The sequence below is a fragment of the Bos indicus x Bos taurus genome, chromosome 1, assembly GCF_003369695.1.
Source record: "Bos indicus x Bos taurus breed Angus x Brahman F1 hybrid chromosome 1, Bos_hybrid_MaternalHap_v2.0, whole genome shotgun sequence".
Taxonomy (NCBI): domain Eukaryota; kingdom Metazoa; phylum Chordata; class Mammalia; order Artiodactyla; family Bovidae; genus Bos; species Bos indicus x Bos taurus.
In genome coordinates this window covers 45,801,038-45,823,772 of record NC_040076.1, presented here as the reverse complement: position 1 = coordinate 45,823,772, position 22,735 = coordinate 45,801,038, and the positions used below count along the sequence as shown (strand labels likewise).

Genomic DNA, 22,735 nt, shown 5'->3' with positions numbered 1-22,735 from the left:
AAAATACATCTTATTCTGGGCCATCTGAATAATAAAACTTATCACAAGTGTAGTCTTGATATATTAGCTTTGAAATTTTTTCCTTATCTTCCTTGCATCTGAAGCAGAAAGAAGAATGCTGCTCTTTTGTTTCTCAGCAGCTTATAGCAAATGAAATCTCTGCTTCCCAGATAACTGCAGCACAGCATCCTATTATTATTTCAGGAAAATACCTCGGTTATTCTTCATTCCATATGCTTATTTTTATATTTTGTTCAGCAAATAGCAATAGCAAGTGAAGCAGACATTATTAAAATCTTTGATTTTTAAATAGACTAATTATATGTAAATATTTAAAAATGATAAAATGTACATCTGTTTTCTTGTTACCTACTTTAATATTGTTGAATTCATTGTTTATGCTTTCAAAAATTTCTTCCCTACTCAGTCATAAAGGTACTTTCATGTATTGTCTTATAGTTTCTCATTCATATTTAACTTTTAATCTGTTTGGAATTTTTTTAATGGTGTGAGATAAATATTTGATTTCATTTTTTTCCATTTTGATAACTTGTCTCAGAATTTATTGAAAACTTCCTCTTCCTACCCATCCACCATGCAAATTCTCTTAAAAAACAAATGTTCACATGCTTGGTACTGATTCTACATTTTTTTGTAGTCTGTTGGTTGTCTCTTCCCCCCCTATTATTGCTTGGTCTACCTTATCTTTATAATAATAATGGAAATCTTCACCTTTGTTATTCTGGTGAGTCTTATTCATAGCCCTTTGCTCTTTCACATAAACTTAAAGCAGGCTATCTACTTCCACAAAAGGAAGAAAAATGTATTTTGATAGGGATTATATTGAATTAATAAAGTTTTATATTTTTCCATAAAAGTCTTGCACATTAAAAAAAAATTGTTTCTTTATTTGGCTATTCTGGGTCTTAGCTGTGGCCTGTGGGACTGTTAGTTATGTCATGTGAACACTTAGTTGGAACATGTGGGGTCTAGTTTCCTGACCCATGGTATCGAACCCATGCCCCCTGCATTGAGGGCATGGAGTCTCAGCCACTGGACCACCAGAGAACTCCCTTGCACATCTTTTGTTAGATTATTTTAAGGTAGTTTATACTTTTTGATACTATTATAATTTTTTAAAATTATATAATCTCTGATTTATTTTTATTAATTGTTGATTATTAAATACAGTAGTACTGCTTAATTACCTTAGTCATTCAGACATCTACCTGTAGATTCTTTGAGATTTTCCATATAAAACAAATATATTATGTGCTAATAGTAATGGTTTTGTTTCTATCCTTCCAGTCCTTATATTTTTAACTTTTTCCTGTTACTTTACAGTGCCATTTAGAACCTCAAAAAAAAAAAATAGCAGTTGAATAGAGGTAGTGATAAAGAGTTCACTTATTCCCATTCTAAAGAAAAGGTGTTTTTGTTTTTTTACTGTGAAATATATTGTTTGGTAAATGTTTTAAATAGATAATCCTTTACCCTCTTTAACATTAACGAAATTCCCTTTGAAATGAATGTGGACTTACCACTGTACTTTTTCTGTGTCTGTTGAGACCATCTTTTTCATTCTGTTAATGTGGGAAATTTTACATGGGTTTACTAATGTTAACCCAGTTTTTCATTCCTGAAATAAATCCACTTTAGTCACAACATACCATATTTTGTACAAACTGCTTAGAATGGTTTGTACAAACTGGTTTAGAGTACTAACGTTAGACTGTTTGCATCTGTACTTAGGAGTAATTTTTCTTTTTCACAGTTTGTCGTGTCAGCTTAATCTTACAAATTGTGTGTTCCTTCCAATTTTTACATTCACTGAAGTAGTTACTATGAAATTAGATTTATCTCTTCAATATTTGGTAGAATGATGGCTAAAATTAACTGGCCTGTAGTAGACTTTGGGGCAAGATTTCTAGCTACTAATTTTGACACATTTAATAGTTACGAAATTATTCTATAGATTTTCTGTTTCATCTTGAGTAATTTATAGAAGGTTGTGTATTTGCTGTAATATGTCTCTTTCATCTAAATTTTCAGATTTATTGGCACAATTTTTTTTACTTTGGCCATGCTGTGCAGCCTGCAGGATCTTAGTTCTGGGACCAGGGATAAAACTCAGGCCCTCCACAGTGAAAGCTCAGAGTCCCAACCGCTGGACTCCCAAGGAATTCTGGCACAAAAAACAATTTTTTAGTGCAGAAGAAATTCAGCAAGAGGCAAAGTGATAGGCAAGAAATAGATTTATTAGTGTAGGATGTTTGTAAGAGATGCCAGCTATCAGGCAAGGAAGCTCTGCCCCAGCGTAGAATTTTTTTATATCCTTTTATAAATGCTTCCAGTGACTATAGATCTCTCTTTCATTCCTTGTGCATTTTCTCTCATTTCAAAATTTTTTTTTTTTACTAAAGTTTTACTGGCTTTAAAAGAAAAAGAAGCTGGCAAACTACAACTTGTATGCCAAATCTTGGCCCACTGACCACTTTTGTGAATAAAGTTTTATTGAGACAACCACACCTATTCATTTGCTTATTGTCTGTGGCTGCTTTTGAATTTACAAAGGTGGAATTGAATAGTTGCTAGAAAAACCAGTGGTCCACAGAACCTAAAATATTTGCTTATCTCACTGTTTACAGGAAAACTTTCTTTACCCTTTGGCCAAAACATAATTTTTAAATGTTAAAAACTTAACTTATGCAAATACTATAGTCCAAGGTCTTATATAATTAATTGCAGAAACCAGTACGATGTTAAAACTGCTTCGTATAGAATTCCTAAGAATTGTATATATTGTCTTTCAACCAGAGAAATGACTTTGCTCAAAATGAATTTGCTGATGGATGAAAAATTGGTTAATACTCTATAGAGAAATAAACCAATAAAGTTTTGGAGTTACCTTTCCAACCCTGACAGAAATAACTTCTTATTCTTTTACAATTCATTTGCACTTGCTATTACTTTTCTGTAAGTTAATTTTTACAGAGAGTCTAGTCAGTAGCAATCAATGGTGTTTGCTCAGCACTGCTCTTAAAGAATACTTGACTCCAAAGATATATTATACAGTACAAGGAATAACTACAAGTGGGAGTATAACCTTTAAAAATTGTGGGACACTGTTGTACCCCTGAAACATGTAATACTGTATGTCTGCTGTACTTCAGTAAACAAAAGCCCAGTAATCCTTCTTACCTATGAACCAAATTTTTTAAATTGAAGTATGGTTGATTACAATGTTGTGTTAATTTCTGCTGTACAGCAAAGTGATTCTGTTTTATATATATATTTTTAAAATATTCTTTTTCTTCATGGTTTATCACTGCATAGTGAGTTTCTTGTGCTATACAGTAGGACCTTGCTGTTACCCATCCTATTATATAATAGCTTTCATATGCTAACCCCAAACTCCCACCCTGGTCCTCCTCCACTACCCTTACCATTGGCAACAAGTCTGTTCTCTGTGTGTCTATTTGTGTTTTGTAGGTAAGTTCATTTGTGTCATATTTTAGATTCCAGGTATAAGTGATACCATATAGTATTTGTCTTTATCTCTCTGATTTCACTTGGTATGATAATTGCTAGGTCCATCCATGTTGCTGCAATTAATGGCTGAGTGTACCACATCTTCTTTATCCATTAGTCTGTCAGTGGACAGTTAGATTGTTTCCATGTCTTAGCTATTGTAAATAATGCTGCTGTGAATATAGAGGTGCATGTATCTTTTTGAATTATAGTTTTGTCTGGAGATATGCCCAGGAGTGAGATTGATGGATCATGTGACAACTGTGTTATTAATTTTGGGGGGACCCTCCATATTGTTTTCCACAGTGGCAGTGTTGACTGTCTTTTCTTCTGCCTATTGGCCATCTATGTGTCTTCTTTGGAGAAATGTCTTATTTAGTTCTTCTGTCCATTTTTTGATTGGGTTGTTTGTTTTCTTGATGCTGTTAAGTTGTATGAGCTGTGTGTTTTTTGAAGATTAAACTGTTGTTGGTCACATCGTTTGCTAATATTTTCTCCCATTCCATAGATTACCTTTCCTTTTTGTTTGTGGTTTCCTTTGCTGTGCAAAGTTTGTAAGTTTGATTAGGTCCCATTTGTTTATTTTTGCTTTTATGTCTATTGCCTGGAGAGATTGACCTAAGAAGACGTTGGTATGATTTATGTCAAGAAATGTTTTGCCAATGGTCTCTTTTAGGATTTTTATGGTGTCATGTCTTATATTTAAGTCTTTAAGCTATTTTGAGTTTATTTTTGTGTATCATGTGAAGGAGCATTCAGATTTCATTGATTTACGTGTAGCTTTCCAACATGCCCAACACCCTTTGTTGAAGAGACTTCTTCCTATTGCATATTCTTGGATCCTTTGTTGAAGGTTAATCAACTCTAGGTTTTTGGGTTTATTTTGGGCTCTCTGTTCTGTTCCATTGATCCATATGTTTGTTTCTGTGTGAGTACCAAACTATTTTAATTACTGTAGCATTGTATTTATTGTCTAAAGCCTCCCTCCTGCTTTGTTTTTTTTACTCAGGATTGCTTTGGCAACTCTGGATCTTCTATGGTTCCCTATAAATTGTAGGTTTATTTGTTCTACTACTGTGAAAAATGTCATGAGTAATTTAATAGGGATTGCATTTAATCTGTAGATTTCTTTTGGTAATATGATCATTTTAACAGTATTCTTCCATGCTTCTGGATTGACTTCAACTTAGAAATTAAAAAGGTACTAGGTAAAAGACCAAAGTGCATTTTTTTTTTAAGAAATACTCTTTCTTACCTCAAGCTTATTAACTTAATTTCATAATTTGTAGCAGTATTAATATGGCTTCAGGCAACTTAATTATCAGCTTTCCTAGGAATGACTGAATTAGTGATGTTAGTCATGTTGATGTGTAGTCTCCCCAGTTTTCAACCGGACTCCTAGTACATCTCATAGGTTAAGGCTTCCTTGTATGCCTGTTACTTGTTTATCCCTTATTTGCCTATGTAAAAGGACCAGATTTTATGTATCTTCAGTCAACACTGAAAAATACTGCAAACATGAGTTTTTAAACTTTGCTTTGCTTTAAACTTTGCTTTGGCCCTCTGTCATTTTTAATAAAAGATCTCTTAAGATAAATTATTACATATGAGAAAAGCAAGGCACAGTAAAGTGTGTGTAATACAATACCTGTTGTAAGAAGGAGACAGAAGAGTATTTATTGGGCTGTATAAAGAGACTCTTAAAAAGCTGTACAAATTGTTAATTCGGTCTGGTTATGGAGATGGAATTGGACTTACGACCATGTAATCTTCTAATTTCTGAATCATGGGAATATTAACAATGGTTTTTGAATGTGAAGTACTGAGAACTTAGAATGGAACTGATCTTATTTTCTCACATAAAATGGGAACCTAATGCCTGGTGTGTAGTAATTTGTCTTATTCCTTAGACCAAAGATGAGCAAACCATAGCCCGAAGGGCAGTCCTCCCTTTTTTTCCTCCATAAAGTTATATTGTGACATAGCCACACTCCTTTACATACATGTTACAATACTTGGTTTCTCTTTCCAGCTACAGTGGCAGAATTAAGTAGTTGAAACAGATGCCTTATTGCCTGCAGTATTTATTATCTGATTCTTGACAGAAAAACTTTCCTGACCCTCTGCTATAGACCTTGTTTTAAAATTTTTAGTGATAGAATACTTTGTTCACAATCAAATTTTTATATGAGCTTCTGTTTTGAAATGCACAGCTGTGTTTACTGCAGTGAGGTTAGGGGACGGGTTGGTTGGACCCTGCCTTCTCACCTGCCTCCCTCTCTTTTTGTACCCTCCATTCTCCAGCAGCTGTTTCTTGAGGGAAATTTGAGGAACCCCCGGGGTTCTAAGGAGTACAGTTTGAAAATGACTGCCTTACAACAACTCTTTGAGGTAGTAAGTGTGATATTATTTTCTATTTTAGGTATTGAGAGACACGACTCATGGAAGTGAGTTAGTCAAGGCTTAATAAGCAGCCAGAGCTCAAAACAATTCCAGAGTGTTTTAATTGCAGAATAAATGGTTATATTTGCCTTTATATTGTATTTTATATTGTCATAATGATACAATAGTTGTTTTTACAAGGTGTTTTAGTGGTGATTTGACTTTTTTGTCTTTCATCTTCCTTGTTTCGCATAGGTTTTTGTAAGGCTAGTTTCCTTCCTTTACTGGAATTTGCCTATACTTCTGTGCTAAGTTTTGACTTCTGTAGCATGGCTGATGTAGCCATCTTGGCTCGTCATCTTTTTATGTCAGAAGTTTTAGAAATCTGTGAAAGTGTGCATAAACTAATGGAAGAGAAGCAGCTAACTGTGTATAAGAAGGGTGAAGTACAAACAGTTGCATCTACACAGGACTTACAAGAACAAAGTGGAGGTACAGCACCTCCCGTGGCTAACAACACGGGAACCACAACAACTTTATCCACTGAACTTGGGGATTGTGAGATCGTACTACTGATGAATGGAGAATTGCCAGAGCAGAATGGAGAGCTGGGACAACAACCTGAGCCCCAGGTTTCTTCACAGGCTGAAGCCACCGCGTCACCTGTGGGCTGTGTAACTGATTCCCATCCTGAAATGGAGTCTGTTGATTTAGTAACAAAAAACAACCAGACAGAACTGGAAACTTTAAACAGCAGAGAAGATAGCACAGTTTCTAGTACTCATCCTAAGCCTTCACAAGAGAATGTAATCAGTAGCTCTCCAGGAAACACTGATACGGGAAATGATACAGCAGCTGAGGATATCTGTGCTGAAGACATTTCAGAGCATAGGCAGGACCTTGACCCGTCCTCGAAAGATGAGGAAAATCTAGCTGAACCGACAGCACTGATGGACCAGAGCCCCGATGATGATACTTATAGAAGCAGACTTCGGCAGCGTTCTGTTAATGAAGGGGGATATATCCGACTACACAAAGGAATGGAGAAGAAGCTGCAGAAACGGAAAGCTATTCCCAAGTCAGCAGTTCAACAGGTATGAAGAAGAAAGAGTTCACCTTTGTAGTTTTAGCTTTAAGTTGAAAGCATTCTATTGATAAACTTATGGTGAAAAATATTTTGAGGGGGAGGGGAATGGGTGCAGGAAAGCAATTTAATGTTTTAAATACCAATGTTATTAATAAGGTAATGTGAATTTGAGATAGTTAAATTTGGATTGTGTTTTCTGTTCTTTAATCAGGTGGCTCAGAAATTAGTTCAAAGAGGAAAAAAGATGAAACAGCCGAAAAGGGATGCTAAAGAGAATACAGAAGAAGAAGCATCCCATAAATGTGGGGAATGTGGAATGTTTTTTCAGAGACGATATGCCCTTATAAAGCACATACTGAAACATGAAAGAGCTAGAGATTACAAGTGTCCAGTAAGTATCTGGAAAGCTAATTATAAATGGCTCTAACTTCTTTATAAATAGAATCTAGTTTACTGCTTTGTTATTATGCTACCATTTGTATTCTCCTTCTCCCTTATATTGCTATCATAGTTATCTGCTGATTCATACATGTCATGTTCTTGTCAAAAAATGTTCAGTGACTTACTTCTGCTTCTACTGTAGAAAGATGACAGTAAAATGATCTTTTTAGAAAGTTCATAGAGAGGCAAAAAGAACAGGAGACCATAGCAACTAAATTCTGGCCTCGGATACATAAATGTAGTCTTTTTTTTTTTTGACTGTACCACATAGCACTGGAATCCTAGTTCCCCGACCAGGGATCAGACCTATGCTCCCTTCAATGGAAGTGTGGGGTCTTAACCACTGGACTGCCATGGAAGTCCCTAGATGGAGTCGCTGATTCATTAGATTTGAAAGGGCTCATTCCCAGGCTTTCAGCATGGAAAGCTAAGAATCAATCCAAATTGTATTACAGAACTACCAGGAGGCTCAGGAATTAATGGTACTAGTGACCTTGAAAGTAGAGGTAAGGCTGATGGTTAGAAAGAGCAAGTGAATCACTACCACCGTGCCTTCAGTCAAAGATCCATCTTCTACTCTCTAAAAAAGAAAACCACTGCTCTAGAGAACACTGTGGATAATGAGGGTGAATGTATCAGTGTGGTATACCCAACAAGGGAAAGTAGAAGCTTCTATACTGAATATTGAAAGTGCTCTTTCTCTACTCAAGTCCTGGAATGTTAACAGCCAAACCCTTAACCTTAAAATAGAAAGATTTCTTAGAGATGAGAAATCTGAAGCCCAGTAAAAAAAAAGACCTAAAGATACCACTCACTAAAGCCAGGGGTTGACCATTTTACTTCCCTACTTACACACAAGTTCCAGCCAGTTTTTAAATATCTTACTCTGAAATGTGAATAAACATCAGGTATACAGATTCATGACAAATATTTCAAGTGAAAAACAACTTTGAGGAATTCAAGACTATGCAGTTAGAAGAAAACTAAAAAAAAAAAAAAAAAATGCACATAAAACCCAAACCACAAGTATGATTTATATTAGAGATAAAGGAAAAGATTATGTCAGTGAAACAATAATCATGTACTATGTTTTTAAAAGGAAACTTTAAGAAAACAGAATAGTTTTTTAGGAATAAAATGTATAACATATAAAAAAGTCTCTGAAAAGTTAGGAAACATAATTGACTAAATCACTCAGAAGATAAAGAAAACACAAGGTAAGAATGGGAGTGAAAGAAACTGAGGATTGGTCTAGTTGTATTCTAATGTCCAAGTAATTCTAAACAGCATGAAGAGAAAGAAATCATTAATGCAATGAAAAAAACATTTTAGAACTTGAACATAGACGTTTCCTTGTTAAAAGGGCATGTCACATGTTCAGAATCATGGTTTAAAATAATTCTTTACCAAATGCATTATGAAATTTCTGAATCAGGAGACAAAGACAATCTTACAAATTGGAAGAGAGAAAGGAAAAGGGTTAGAATAGTTTCAGACATTTCAGCAGCAACAGTGGAAGCTAGAAGATAAAGGCACAGTATTTTTAATATTATAAAAGGAAATGATTTCTAACTTGAAGTCAATAGTCAGACTATATTTGCGATGGTACAGTAAGAACAGTTTCAAGACTTGCAAGGTCTGCAGAGTTTTACCCCCTAAATTCCTTTTCTCGGGAAGCTGTTGGTAGAGGTATTCCGCCAAAATGATCAAAACATGAGAAATGGAAAACATGGGGTCCAATCTGTGAAACAGTTGCCCCAGTTTGGAACACAGCATAGTGCTTTGACGGAGATATCCCACAAGGTGATGTGTTTAAACCTTCTCTCAGCCAACAATTGAGGGAATGTTTGACAACAAATTAGCACTAAATATGAAGAGAAGTAAAAGGGAAAGCAAAAGGAAAGGGAAGAAAATCATACTGTACTATATTGTCCAGCTGTAATAACATGTGCGTCATCAAATAATGTAAGCACTGAAATTGATCTCACCAAAATGATGATAAAGCTGTCTTGAGCAAGTATGGTAATGAAAGGAACTGTGTGTGTAGAGAGTGAAAGGTGGAGATACTCACCTCCTATTATTCATATTACTCAGAATTGCAGAGATGATCATTAAGAAAGTGTCAAAAAAGTAGAAGTAGTGGACCAACAGGCCAGTTTTATTTATTTTAAAAAAAGTCTTATGGATCATGACTGTGTATAACTTTGATTTTAAAATAAAGAGCAGAGGCTTTCAGCAGTACTTAGCAAGTACAGGATAAAGCTCAAGGACTGGACCTTCCTTGCTGTCCAGTGGCGAAGACTCCGCACGCCCAGTGCACGGGGCCGGGTGCAACCCCTGGTGGGGGAACTAGATCTCACATGCCGCAGCAAAGACCAAAAATCCTGTCTGTCACAGCTAAGACAGCTCAGCCAAATAAATGAAACATAAAAAACAAACACAATGTAAAAATTAAAAGCAAACAAGTCCCAAGGACTATCACAGTTTTATCCTCCCACTTTTTCAAGCCCCTGTGTTGCTCCACCTAACAACTGTTAGTATTCGTGTAATGATAGTGTGCTTCCTTTTGTCTGTCTTACTATTCCTTCAAGGCCCAGCCTCAGTGCTGAGGCTTTTCTTTACTCTGATTACTCCCCCTTCTTAAATATTTCACCTGTTTACATGTAAATCCTTTTTCTGTGGTTAGATTATAAACCCCTGCAGAGTAGAGACTGGGTCTGTCCCTTTTATCTGTATAATCTGGTACCTGGTACACTGTGTCTTTTATAGAGTGTATGTGTTTATGTAATTGTAACAGACAAATGGCAAGTTGAAATATGAGTTGCATTTCACTTAATATTTGTAATGAAAATACATTGAGGCAGAACTTACTTTTTCTTTTAGTTGTGTAAGAAACAGTTTCAGTACAGTGCCTCCTTGCGAGCCCACCTTATTCGACATACCAGGAAAGATGCACCTACTTCGTCCTCTTCCAGTTCCGCATCGAATGAGGCATCAGGGTCATCGTCTGAGAAGGGCAGAACCAAACGAGAATTTATATGTTCCATATGTGGAAGGACATTGCCTAAATTATATTCTCTTCGAATACATATGTTAAAGCACACAGGTGTAAAACCACATGCATGCCAGGTAAAGTCATTATATTTATTTTGTTATTTAAAGAAGACTGGAATATAACTGACAGTAAGACTGGTTGAATCTGGAGCCACATCACTTTAGTAAAATATCCCATAAAGTCCATAACTTTTTCAGTTTGTTGCCTAGGTCAAGGATGATTCCCATTTTTGCTCTTTAATTTGTTGTCTGAAGTTGTAGTTTGAAATAAATCTGTTTAGAGTGTTCAGGAGACTTGATGGAATTCAGAGTGGTACTGGTGAGAATAACCAGCTTCTAAATCATACCTTCATGTTCGGCAGGGCCAGCCTGGCTTGGTAAGGAACCTGTGACTTAAATCTTAGCAGAAATTCTGCCTAAAGTCTGTGTCCTTCTCCAGAGCTGGAGACTAAATGTCAAAATCTGATTGCTGGTTCAGAATCCTGTGATAAGCCAGATTTGGGCTATTTGAAACAGTGAAAAATTTCTAGCAGCACCTGTAGCTTTGCATATAAGGATGACCCACTATTTTTATTGATAGTTTTGGAACCAGTAACATTTTTAATGTTTTTCTCTCTTGTTTTTTTAAGCATTGTATTATGTGAAAAAAGAATGTCAAAGAATAGAATAAACCCTTATGTACCCTTTATCCAGCTTTAGTAGTTATCAACACATGGTCATTTGTGAGTTTTTTAAATTAAAAAAATTTTATTGAAATACAGTTGATTTATAATTTTGTGTTTTAGATATACAGCAAAGTTATTTAGCTATTTATTCATTCTTTTTTAGATTGTTTTCTATTATAGGTTATTAGAAGATACTGAGTGTAGTTCCCTGTGCTGTGTAGTAGGTCCTTGTTGGTTATCTATGCTTAGTTGTGTTTTATATGTACTGTCACTCACTCCCTTCCTACCCCTTCCCTTCAGTTATTTTGAAGCCAAGTCCTAAGCATCATTGTATTCATATATTTAAAAATTAAGTGTTAATTGGACCTCTGGTCTTCAACTGTAGCCCTACTCAAGATGCGTGGGCCATGGAAGATAAGTAAAAAAAATGGAGAGTAAGCATGTAGAAACTGTAATGGCAATTTGACGCTGTTTGACATCTCTATTGTGTTTAACAAAAATCCCTAATAGATTGAGGAAAGGAAAAAAAACTGGTACCTCATCAGAGAGTTTGAGAAGCACTGTTTTAGTTGGTATAGATGTGAATGAGTATATTGTTCTTGACTAAGCTTCCATGTCTCTTTTAATGTATATTGTTTACCAGTTTCAGAAAAGACAGTGTGAGGGTTTTTTGGTACTGTTTTAAGTTCTTCCACAGATTACATGGTTGTAAGAAAAATAGAAATATTTGTTATGTACGGAATGAGGAGATAATCAACGAGCTTAAAATCTTAGGCCCTTGTTTCAACTTAAACGTTGTCATTTTGTTTATAATTTAAGGTTTTAATTTAAAATAGCATACTAGCTTCTCTGTCTTCATTCTTCAGAAACAGCCCTTAACTCTTTTTCTGTTTTACTTGTTTAAATACCCATGCTGCTTTAGGTCTGTGGAAAGACTTTCATCTACAAACACGGTCTAAAATTACACCAGAGTCTCCATCAATCACAGAAGCAGTTCCAGTGTGAACTATGTGTGAAGTCATTTGTTACCAAAAGGAGTCTTCAAGAACATATGAGTATTCACACAGGTAATGAGAAATTTACATTGACATAGTTACATGTTATATACTGTTAGCTTACCTAGTGTATTGATTATGCTATAAGACTGTATATGTGCAGTTTTTTTAATTAATGAGAGTAAAGCTTAAAAATTGTTCTTACATCTAGTTTTAGAGCTATCTTATTTGTATAAAAGTTTTTTAATTAGTGCACATGTCTGCTTCATGTCAATGTATGGCTAAATCCACCACAATATTATAAAGTAATTATCTTCCAATTAAAAGAAATTAATTTTTAAAAAAGTTAAGCAATAAGCAGATGTAGCTGTCAACAAGTATGTGGTTTATAATTTTATTAGAATTTTTAGTCCACATATACTAATTTGCACATGTTTAAAGCAGTTACGTAGAAGTGGCTGATGAAGGGTAGATAATCTGCTGTAGAACTTGTATACAACTCTACACTGTTATAATCCAGATGACCATGCAAACCTCCCAAATTCTTTGGGCAGTAGTGGCCTCACTAGTACTATACTGAGAGGAAATAGGATATTTGACATAGTTTGTTATTCTTAGAAGGTGGGTGCCAAAAGTCATAGCTTCTGTGTTCACTTGATAAAGTAGCTTCTGAAGTATGACATAAAGCATTGTTAGAAGAGCACCCGATCACTGGATTTGTGACATGCTTTTTAATTCTTATAGGAGAGTCCAAGTACCTTTGCTCAGTTTGTGGAAAGTCTTTTCATAGAGGCTCTGGGCTTAGCAAGCACCTAAAGAAACACCAACCAAAGCCTGAGGTTCGAGGCTATCATTGTACTCAGTAAGTATTTAGTATGTGAACCATTCAATTAATTGATGTTCTTAGTTCATTTGAAAGTTGTTTCAAAGGAAAATATTTGAGGTGGCTGAAGTTGATTAGATATAGTTTGATACAGTATCACTTGATAATGTGTCTCTTTCAAAGTTCAACTGTAATTGAACTCTGCTAAGGAAATGGAACTTGAATATTCATATGTAATTATATAAACATACACACATACATATCTGAGGTGATGGATGTGTTAATTAACGATAGGAATCCTTTCACAATGTGCATGTGTGTGTGTATACATACATATTGAATCATCATGTTTTACACATTAAATACCTTACAGTTTTGTCAGTTACACCTCAGTAAAACTGAAAAAAGAAAATAGTTGAATCTAATAGTAAACTATTATTTTACTTTAAAAAAAAATACTATTTGTTTACTCTTGATTTTAATCAGTTTGCCTTTGTCTAGGTGTTCCTATTTATTTAGCAGTTTTATTTGCATTATAAATCTCATACCATATGAATCATTCATTTTAAATGCCTTAAAGAAATTCTTCAAATGTGCGGCCTAGGGGTAGGGACTATAGGAATGAACGGTCCCTTGGTGCCAGGCAGAGATTCTTAATAGGCAATTCTTCTGAAGTACTGGACTTGTTGCTCATTTCTCTTTTTCTTCAGACTCCTTTCCTCTCCCTCTTTTCCCAGAACCTCCTGAGATCCCTTTTATAAAGTTCATATAACATAGCATTTATCATGTTAAAGTGTTCAGTTCAGTGGCTCTCGGTACATTCAGTGTTGTGCAAGCATCACCACTGATCCAGAATGCCTTTAACACTCAGCCAGGCAGTTTACAATCCTGCCATGGTCTTCTCTTTCTGTTTGTGCAGAGTCAGCTATCAGTGAGAGCATGGAGCATTTTCAGCTCTTTTCCGAGCATGTGCCAGCCCTGGGCAAATAATTTGCCTGGGAATATGTGAGAGTTTTTCAAAGGTCTTATTTCCTGAAGTATCTCATTCTCCAGCCTTTCCTCCCAACTGCCATTCCTTGCCCCAGCAGCTGTGGCTAATACCTTTACCTTTAAATGTTTCCAACCAATCCCTCCTGTCTACTCTTCCCACCACTCCCAAGTCCTCAGCCCTGGGGGAATTTGGCTACATAAAAGCAAGCACTTTGAGAGGTACCAGGTAGTTCAAAACAACTACAGTTCGGTTTAAGTCCCTCTAATACTGTGAACCCATAGAGAGAATGAATTCTGTCTACTGAGCTGAGGAGCCAGGGGATGGGGTCAGGGTGAGTTGAAATGCCACAAAGCTCTTTTACCAGGATTCAACAATTTTTTTCTTAATTAAATAATTACCTGGTTGCTGTAAACTTTTAATCAGTTTCCAGAGCACTAGTAAAATTGATTCTGACTGTTTTTGCCACTTTGTCTACTGATTTTGTGGAAGGTTGGGCTTTTGGAGTTACCAACTCTGCCCATATTTGCTGATGTCACTCTGATCAGTCTTATTTTTATTTTTTACAGATTTTTTGATGTGTACCATTTTTAAAGCCTTTTTTGAATTTGTTTCAGTATTGCTTCTGTTTTATATTTTGGTTTTTTGGCCATGAGGCATGTGGGATCTTAGCTCCCTGACCAGGAATCAAACCCACAACCCCCTGCATTTGAAGGGGAGGTCTTAACACTGGACCGCAGGGAGTCCCCTTACTCAGTCTTATTTTAAAAGAAAAGTAGTTTATTATGCATACCTTTATAGCTGCAAATGTAAGAAAACCCAGTTTAAACTGGCTTGAATGAACTAGGAGTCTGAATGGTTTAATGTAAATTGATTTCAGATTCATTAGCACTTGATGTCTGTGAGACTCAATGTGGATAAGACAGTGGCAATGGTTTCAGCCTCACATCCCCTCAACTCCCAAATTGTCAAGCTGCATTTCTCATGTTCCTGTAAAAGCCCTGAGGTCACTCCTATTGAATCTGGCTAAGGCATTTGGTCTTGTGTGGATCAATCACAGTGGCTGAGAGAATGCTGTGCTCTGATTGACCTACACCTAAGTCAGTTGCTCCATCCTTATGGGCAGGAGTAAATCCTACCCCCAGCAGATGGACAGAATGGGAGAGGGTGAAAAGGGATGTAAAAAGGGCACATCCCAAGGAGTTGAGGAGAAGATAGAAGATAATCACCTTTATGATAACCTTTGGGAGCTTTGCAGGATTCTTTCTAAAATGTTTCTAGTACTCTGGAACTGAAGGAACTTAACACACTCCAGCCTTGATGCAAGATTGCAATACTAAGGTTTTGTTTTGTTTTGTTTTAAATTGGGATCATCTTGTAGAGTTCTAGAAACCCAGGAATATACTGAGTTCTTGGAAACTTCTTTTAAAAGAATAAGATGATCCATTTGGGTGAATGGACTTTGTTATTGCAGATGTGAGAAAAGTTTCTTTGAAGCTAGAGACCTTCGCCAGCACATGAACAAACATCTTGGTGTGAAGCCATTCCAGTGCCAATTTTGTGATAAGTGCTATAGTTGGAAGAAAGACTGGTATTCCCATGTGAAATCTCATTCTGTCACTGAGCCGTACAGGTGGGTAAATCTGGGGTGAATCTGAGCTTAATTGAGATATGTATGTACTTGGATTAATTGTTAGTCCATTAGTATGGTTTTGGTGTTTAGGAAAAGGTAATTTGAGTTTTTCGTCTATTTTAGATGTAATATATGTGGCAAAGAATTTTACGAAAAAGCATTGTTCAGAAGGCATGTAAAGAAAGCTACCCATGGAAAAAAAGGACGAGCAAAGCAGAACCTGGAACGGGTGTGTGAACAATGTGGAAGAAAATTCACTCAGCTGAGAGAGTATAGAAGACACATGAACAACCATGGAGGTAACTGCACTTCATGGAGGTTAATAGATAGACCTTTAAATAGAATACAGACCAGTCCAGTAGTGGTTCTTCATTTTCCATTCCTCTTGTCTGTTATCTTATCTTCCTTAATGAGAGATTAATCCCATATTATGGAAGGTGTATTCAAATAATAGCAGTGATTGTGAATCTGACTACCTAATTGTTGTGTAGATAGGTAGATTCCTTTCTTAGTGAGCTTAATATTCTGTATTAATATTTTTATTCTGGAATGGATTACTTGAGCTTCTGTTTTTTTATCCTAGGATTATAGGATTGCTGGGAAGGTGTAAAGGGACTTTCACAGAAACTCAAAATTGTCTCAGAGTAACTTCTATCCATAGGAACATCTTTAGAGAGGTTATATCCAGAATCTGCTTTATTCTAAGGGAAACCATTTGGCCCTAACTAAAAGATGGCCATAGTCAAGATAGTAACGTTTATGGGCTACTGTACTTTAAAGCATTATTTATCAGGCAGCTGTAATAAATTTTGGTACTTGGACCTTGCCACACACACACACACACACCCACCTCTCTTTTCCTTTTTTTTTTTTTTTTCCTTTTACTAGGAGTTAAGCCATTTGAGTGCTTAACATGTGGAGTTGCTTGGGCTGATGCCCGATCTCTGAAACGCCATGTCAGAACACATACAGGTGAACGGCCTTATGTCTGTCCTGTGTGTAGTGAAGCCTACATAGATGCTAGAACACTCCGTAAACATATGACTAAATTCCACAGAGATTATGTGCCTTGCAAGATCATGCTGGAAAAAGATACCCTTCAGTTTCATAACCAGGGAACTCAAGTGGAGCATGCTGTTAGCATCTTAACAGCAGATATGCAGGAACAAGAAAACAATGGTCCTCAAGAACTTGAAACTGTGGTAGTGACGGGAGAAACTATGGAAGCTCTTGAAGCTGTTGCAGCGACTGAAGAATGTCCGTCAGTATCTACACTCTCTGACCAAAGTATTATGCAAGTGGTTAATTATGTGTTGGCACAGCAGCAAGGACAGAAGCTCTCTGAAGTCGCAGAAGCTATTCAAACTGTTGAAGTAGAGGTGGCACATATTTCAGAAACAGAATGAATGTAGTAATAGAGATAAAAAGAAGCGACATCTCATGTATATTGAACTCACAGAACATTTGTTTACAATACTGTATGACTATCTGCCTGGAGTTTGTATGTACAGGCTCTGGGCTATTTGGTGGTGTTTTAACATACAACGATTTGTCTAGCTAATGGTTCTGTAGAAAAGTCCATTTACTGTAAACAAATTGAAAACAAATCTATTTGGTGGCAGTGGATTATCATGGTATACTTCTTACGAATTAATGTTTAAAAAGAACTGTACTAAATTAAAAACCGTACAGTTTTATTTGCATTTTGACTTGATTATATATACTTTTAATTTAAAAGGCTGTACTAATTGGCTTTCTTGTTTATTCTCAAAATATAGAGGTTCTGTGATTTCATTTGCCCTGTTTATGGGTTAAAAATTCTAATATAAAACATTTTAGTAGGATGCATAGGTATGTTACATTTTTTTAAATGCTTCACATCTGTGATTCTTGACTTACTATTTATTTTATCCCTTTATAAAGTCAGGGATTCTTTATTCTGTTGTAAAGCACTTAATGAGTTACATGTTGTAATCAAGTTTGCACAGTGTACTTAATCTGTATGGGGAACCCTTAAATGAATAGCTAATTTTTCAAATGCAATTCAAATGCATGAAATGCCTATTAAGCCTTACTATGCTAACCTTCAAGGCAAGTAAATTGACCATGAGCAAAGAACACTGTTAATAATCTCTGTTGATGGGAAGTTTCTCCTTGATAACAAGAAAATAAATGGGGGTGGGGGAAAAGGTTAAAACTAGGTTTGGTTGTTTGCAGCTTTTGTATCATGTTTAATTGTTTAATTTTGTTAAAAAAACTGCAGTTTAGAAATAGGATAGCAATATAGGTATCTACAGCAGTCCTGTGGATACCATATGATTGTCAAGTAATTTCAGAATATTGAAAATTCTTCAGTTCAACCCTCATTATAGTATACTACTTAAAGGAATTGATTATGGCCCACCAAATTGTTAAAAGTAAATTCTTTTTAAAAGTTGCCTGAAAAATTAATTTGTGTGTTTGATTTTTAAATTCCCACCTCTGTAAGCTATCTAATTTTCTCATTTTTCAAAATAACCATGGGGAGATATCACATTTCTCTCCTGGGATACTACCACTCAAGTTATAATTGTTAAAATTAAACTTCTAAGTATTAGAATAAGCTAATATAAGGTGTAAAATTAAGATATAAGCAAATCACATGTAAATCATTCCTAAAGCACAAGAAAAGAATGTGCCTTGATGTGTATATATTATTAAAATGCTTATTCCGGTTTACTTTAAGTGGCTTAAAAGAAAAATAAATGTGATGCCATGCATGTGCTATACCTGCATATGTAATATTTGCATTTGCACATTTCCCATTGTTTCGGTAGCTGTGTGGCTGACTTTCAATTTTAAGTGGATTGACATAACAGTCTACAGCTTTATAATGGCTGCTTGTTTAATCGTATGTTTCAGTTAGTGAAAATGTATTTCAATCTAAAATTTGGAATTGTCTTTATGTTCCATTGTCACCACTGTTATTAGATTTAGTTAATTGGGTAAGACCATTAATGTATGTCATAAATATGTAAATAAAAGATGTTGAATCTTGTTTAAAGCATAAGCTTTGAAGTTAAGCTTGTCACTATTTTCAGCTCATAAGTCAGTTGCTGTTATTTATTATTAAGTTAATCCATTTTTAAAGAGGAGGGGAATTGAACACATAAAAAATAACCACTGAGGGAACATATAATACTATTAAGACTTATTATTAAACATAATCTTAACAACAAAATCAAAAGTAGTACAATTAACTGCCATGTTTGGATAATTTAAGTGTGTTTAGAGAATTACATAAATTTCATGCAGAAGTAAGTATAAAGATTCCAAAAATTCAGTTTTATATTTCCATGGAGAAACCGTTTATAATAATTCCTTTCTAAAAGCACACATTGATTTGTTGTTGTCAGATCAGGTATCTCCTGATTAAATCTGCTTGTTAGTGCTGTTTTATTAAATTTCAGTGGCTTTTTACGTAATTTCACAGTTACTTTAACTGCTGGATTTAGTCTAGACCTTCAGTGTCTTTTTATCTTTTTTAATAGCTGTGGTGTAACTGTACATGATGCTTCCCACTCATAACTGAATTAGAGGATTCAACCTATAATGGCAGTTTAAACCTTAAGGAACCATGGAGGTTCCTAAACAGGGGTTTTACATGTACTGTTTGGATAAATATATCAGGCTTATTTTATAGTCTGTTATCTGAAGTTTTGAAGTGAATACTGCTGTTTATTGGATTTCTCCAGAATGTTATAAATGTTAAGAGTACAGGTTGTTGCTTAGTCGCTGAGACTCTTTGTGACCCCATGGTCTATAGCCCCCGAGGCTCCTCTGTCCATGGGATTTTCCCAGGCAAGAATACTGGAGTGGGTTGTCATTTCCTTCTCCGGGGGATCTTCCTAACCCAGAAACTGAACCCACATCTCCTGCATTGGCAGGCGGATTCTTTACCACTGAGCCATCTTGACTTTGGGCTTAATTTGCTGCCTCTTTCCAGTTTACCACCATTCAGGTAAGGCCTGCTGACTTTTATCTTTTCTAATGTATATACTTAATGCTGTGAGTTTCTTCTAAACTCAGCTTTCACAGCATTCCACACATTGGGATATGGTACTCCTTCACTGTTACTTGATTTGAAATATTTTTTAATTTTCATTATAATTTATTCTTTCACATATATTTTACTTCTAAACATAGAGGGTTTTGGGGTTATCTTTTTTGTTAGTGATCTCTAAAATTATTTTACTGTGATTAAAAATATATTGTGTATTTTTTATTCTTTAACATTTGATGAGGGTTATTTTTTATGGATAAGCAGTGGTCAATTTTTGTAAATGTTTCATGAGAACTTAATTTTATGCAGTGTGGAGGCATTGTTTTAATATGTGTCAATTAAATGATTATTTTTGTTCAAATATCCTGTACCCCTATTCTTTTTTTCCTGCTTGTTGGTTCTATCAGTTAGAAAAATACCTCTACCTGTATGAATGTAGATTTGCCTATTTCTCCTCCTTTTAATAATCCTGGCAGTTTTTGCTTCATATATCTTGAAGCTGTTACTAGTTGTCTAATACAGAATTGTTTTCCTGGTGAGTTAAACCTCGTATCATTATGAAAGGGTAAAATGAAGAGCCTTTGGTAATGCTCCTGGCTTTACGTCTACTTTGAAATTAAAATAGCTACAGGGGCTTCCTGGTGATCCAGGGGTTAAGAGTCCACCTTACAGTTCAGGGGACTTGGGTTCCATCTTTGGGGAAGTAAGATCACATATGCTGCAGGGCAAATAAGCCCCGGTGCAGCAGATACTAAGCTCACATACTGCAGCAGGAGATCCTGCATGCCACAACCAAGACCTGACACAACCAAATGAATATTTTTAAAATAGTAAAATATCTACATCAGGATTTTTTGGGGGGGTGGTATTCACGTGGTACATTTTACCATGCTTATTGCTGTCAGCCTGCTCATAACCTCATATTTAAGGTATGTCTCTTATACATAGTATATGATTGGCTTTTTTGGCTGTGCAGCCTGTAATATCTTAACTCCCTGACCAGGGATTGAACGTATGCTCCCTCCAGTGGAAACATGGAGGCTGAGCCACTGGACCACCAGAAAATTTCCTATGGTGGTTTTGAAAAAAAAAAAAAGTCCAGGCTGCCAATCTTTGTCTTTTCATAGGAATATTAGTTCAGTTAGAAAGTGCTCAGTCATTCAATCGTGTCTGACTCTTTGTAACCCGTGGACTGTAGCCTGCGTCTGTCCGTGGAATTCTCCAAAAATACTAGAGTGGGTAGCCATTCCTGTCTGCAGGGAAATCTTCCCAACCCAGGGATCAAACCCTGGTCTCCTGCATTGCAGGCAGATTCTTTGCCATCTGCTGCTGCTGCGTCGCTTCAGTAGTGCCCGACTCTGTGCGACCCCATAGACGGCAGCCAACCAGGCTTCCCATCCCTGGGGTTCTCCAGGCAAGAACACTGGAGTGGGTTGCCATTTCCTTCTCCAATGCATGAAAGTGAAAAGTGAAAGTGAAGTCGCTCAGTCGTGTCCGACTAGCGACCCCATGGACTGCAGCCTACCAGGCTCCTCTGTCCATGGGATTTTCTAGGCAAAAGTACTGGAGTGGGGTGCCATTGCCTTCTCCGCTTTGCCATCTGAGCCACCAGGAAAGCCAACTAGAAAACATGACATGGAGTAGGAAATGGTAACCCTCTCCAGTATTCTTGCCTGGAAAATTACATGGATGGACGAGCCTGGTGGGCTAGTCAAGGGGGTGGCAAAAACACCAGACATGACTTAGTGACTGAACCCACACAAAGGCAATGTATAATATACAAATTTTACTGCTGTGTAAAGCAAATAAAGATTTCTCAAAATTTAAACAAAAAAAAATTACTGACATATTTGCATATAAATCTACCACTTGAGTTTTTCATTCCTTGCTGTTAAGTTCTTGGCACACGGGCATCCATTTCATGAGTTGTAGGCAGTGTAAATTCAGATACATATCAACACTTTACAACAGATGTGAAAACACGTAAGAGGCATATAGTTCATTAACTCCCACACCAGTGGTAATTACTGTTATACAATTAGGCCTTATGTTGACCCCATTTCCCCTAGAAAACCCTCTGTGGATTTTCCTAAATCTTGACTGAAGGTTTTTCTTAAACTTTAAAAGTTATCCTGTATATATATGTGTGTGTGTGTGTGCTAGTTTTCTCTTTAGCATCTACTATTCTCCAGGTACCTAGATCCAGACCCCCTAGTCATGGGATGCTTCCGTCAGTGATTCAGCCAATGAATTCCTTAGCAATGTCTCTGATCTGTTGCTTCTATGTATGCTCAGTCATGTCTGACTCTGCAACCTCAAGGACTATTAGCTCATCAGGCTACTCTCTCCATAGGGTCTCTCAAGGAAGAATACTGGAGTGGGTTGCCATTTTCTACTCCAGGGGATCTTCCTGACCCAGGGATCAAACCCACATCTCTTTGATCTCCTGCATTGGCAAGTGGATTCTTTACCACTTCACCACCTGGGAAACCCTGTTAACATAGTACTCTTTTAAGACTTAATAAACTCACAAATGCAGTATATTACCAATATCTTGGCTTTCCAGTTTTCATGCTTGCCCTGTTTTTTTCTTACATTACTTCAGATTAATATCTGAAATTGCTCTTAATCTTGAACCTTCCTAGTTTTCTAGTGGCTCTATGTCCACAGCAGGGAAGTCATAAGTTAGTAATGAAAGTGTGTAATGTGACAAGAGATGGCTGTTGTCAGGATCTTTCTCCATTTCAGTATGATGGCACTACCAGCACCCCTTAAGAGATGGCACAGAACGGCAGCTCTTTTTGTGTTCTTGGCAGTGTGGCACGTGGTATCTTAAGTTCCCCCAAGAGGGATCAAACTCACACATCCTGCGTTGTAAGTGCAGAATCTTAACCACTGAACCACCAGGGAAGTCCCATGCCTGCTTCTTCAGTTCCTCCTATTGGAGAAAGCAAGGCCTGTAGTAAAATGTATACTTAAGATTCCCAGTTGTCTTCCTTGGAGCATCTCATAGTCGATGCCTACTGTAGCATTCAAATAAGATAGAATGAGAACAAACCTGTTTAAAATCAACTGGGAAAGTGACATTATCTTC

At 36.3% G+C, this 22,735-nt stretch overlaps 1 protein-coding gene across 1 annotated transcript in view; it reads left to right on the top strand.

Annotated features, from left to right (window-relative positions):
- The window catches only part of ZBTB11 (zinc finger and BTB domain containing 11), a 32,932-nt gene extending 12,930 nt beyond the window's left edge, over positions 1 to 20,002 (top strand). Inside the window, exons 4-11 of the mRNA XM_027563596.1 lie at positions 6,169 to 7,007; positions 7,212 to 7,391; positions 10,325 to 10,570; positions 12,083 to 12,227; positions 12,900 to 13,017; positions 15,441 to 15,599; positions 15,723 to 15,898; positions 16,488 to 20,002. Coding sequence (XP_027419397.1) covers positions 6,169 to 7,007; positions 7,212 to 7,391; positions 10,325 to 10,570; positions 12,083 to 12,227; positions 12,900 to 13,017; positions 15,441 to 15,599; positions 15,723 to 15,898; positions 16,488 to 17,005 — 2,381 coding nt within the window. The 3' untranslated portion in view covers positions 17,006 to 20,002. The remainder of the gene's footprint in view (positions 1 to 6,168; positions 7,008 to 7,211; positions 7,392 to 10,324; positions 10,571 to 12,082; positions 12,228 to 12,899; positions 13,018 to 15,440; positions 15,600 to 15,722; positions 15,899 to 16,487) is intronic.
- The last annotated feature ends 2,733 nt before the right edge of the window (positions 20,003 to 22,735 follow it).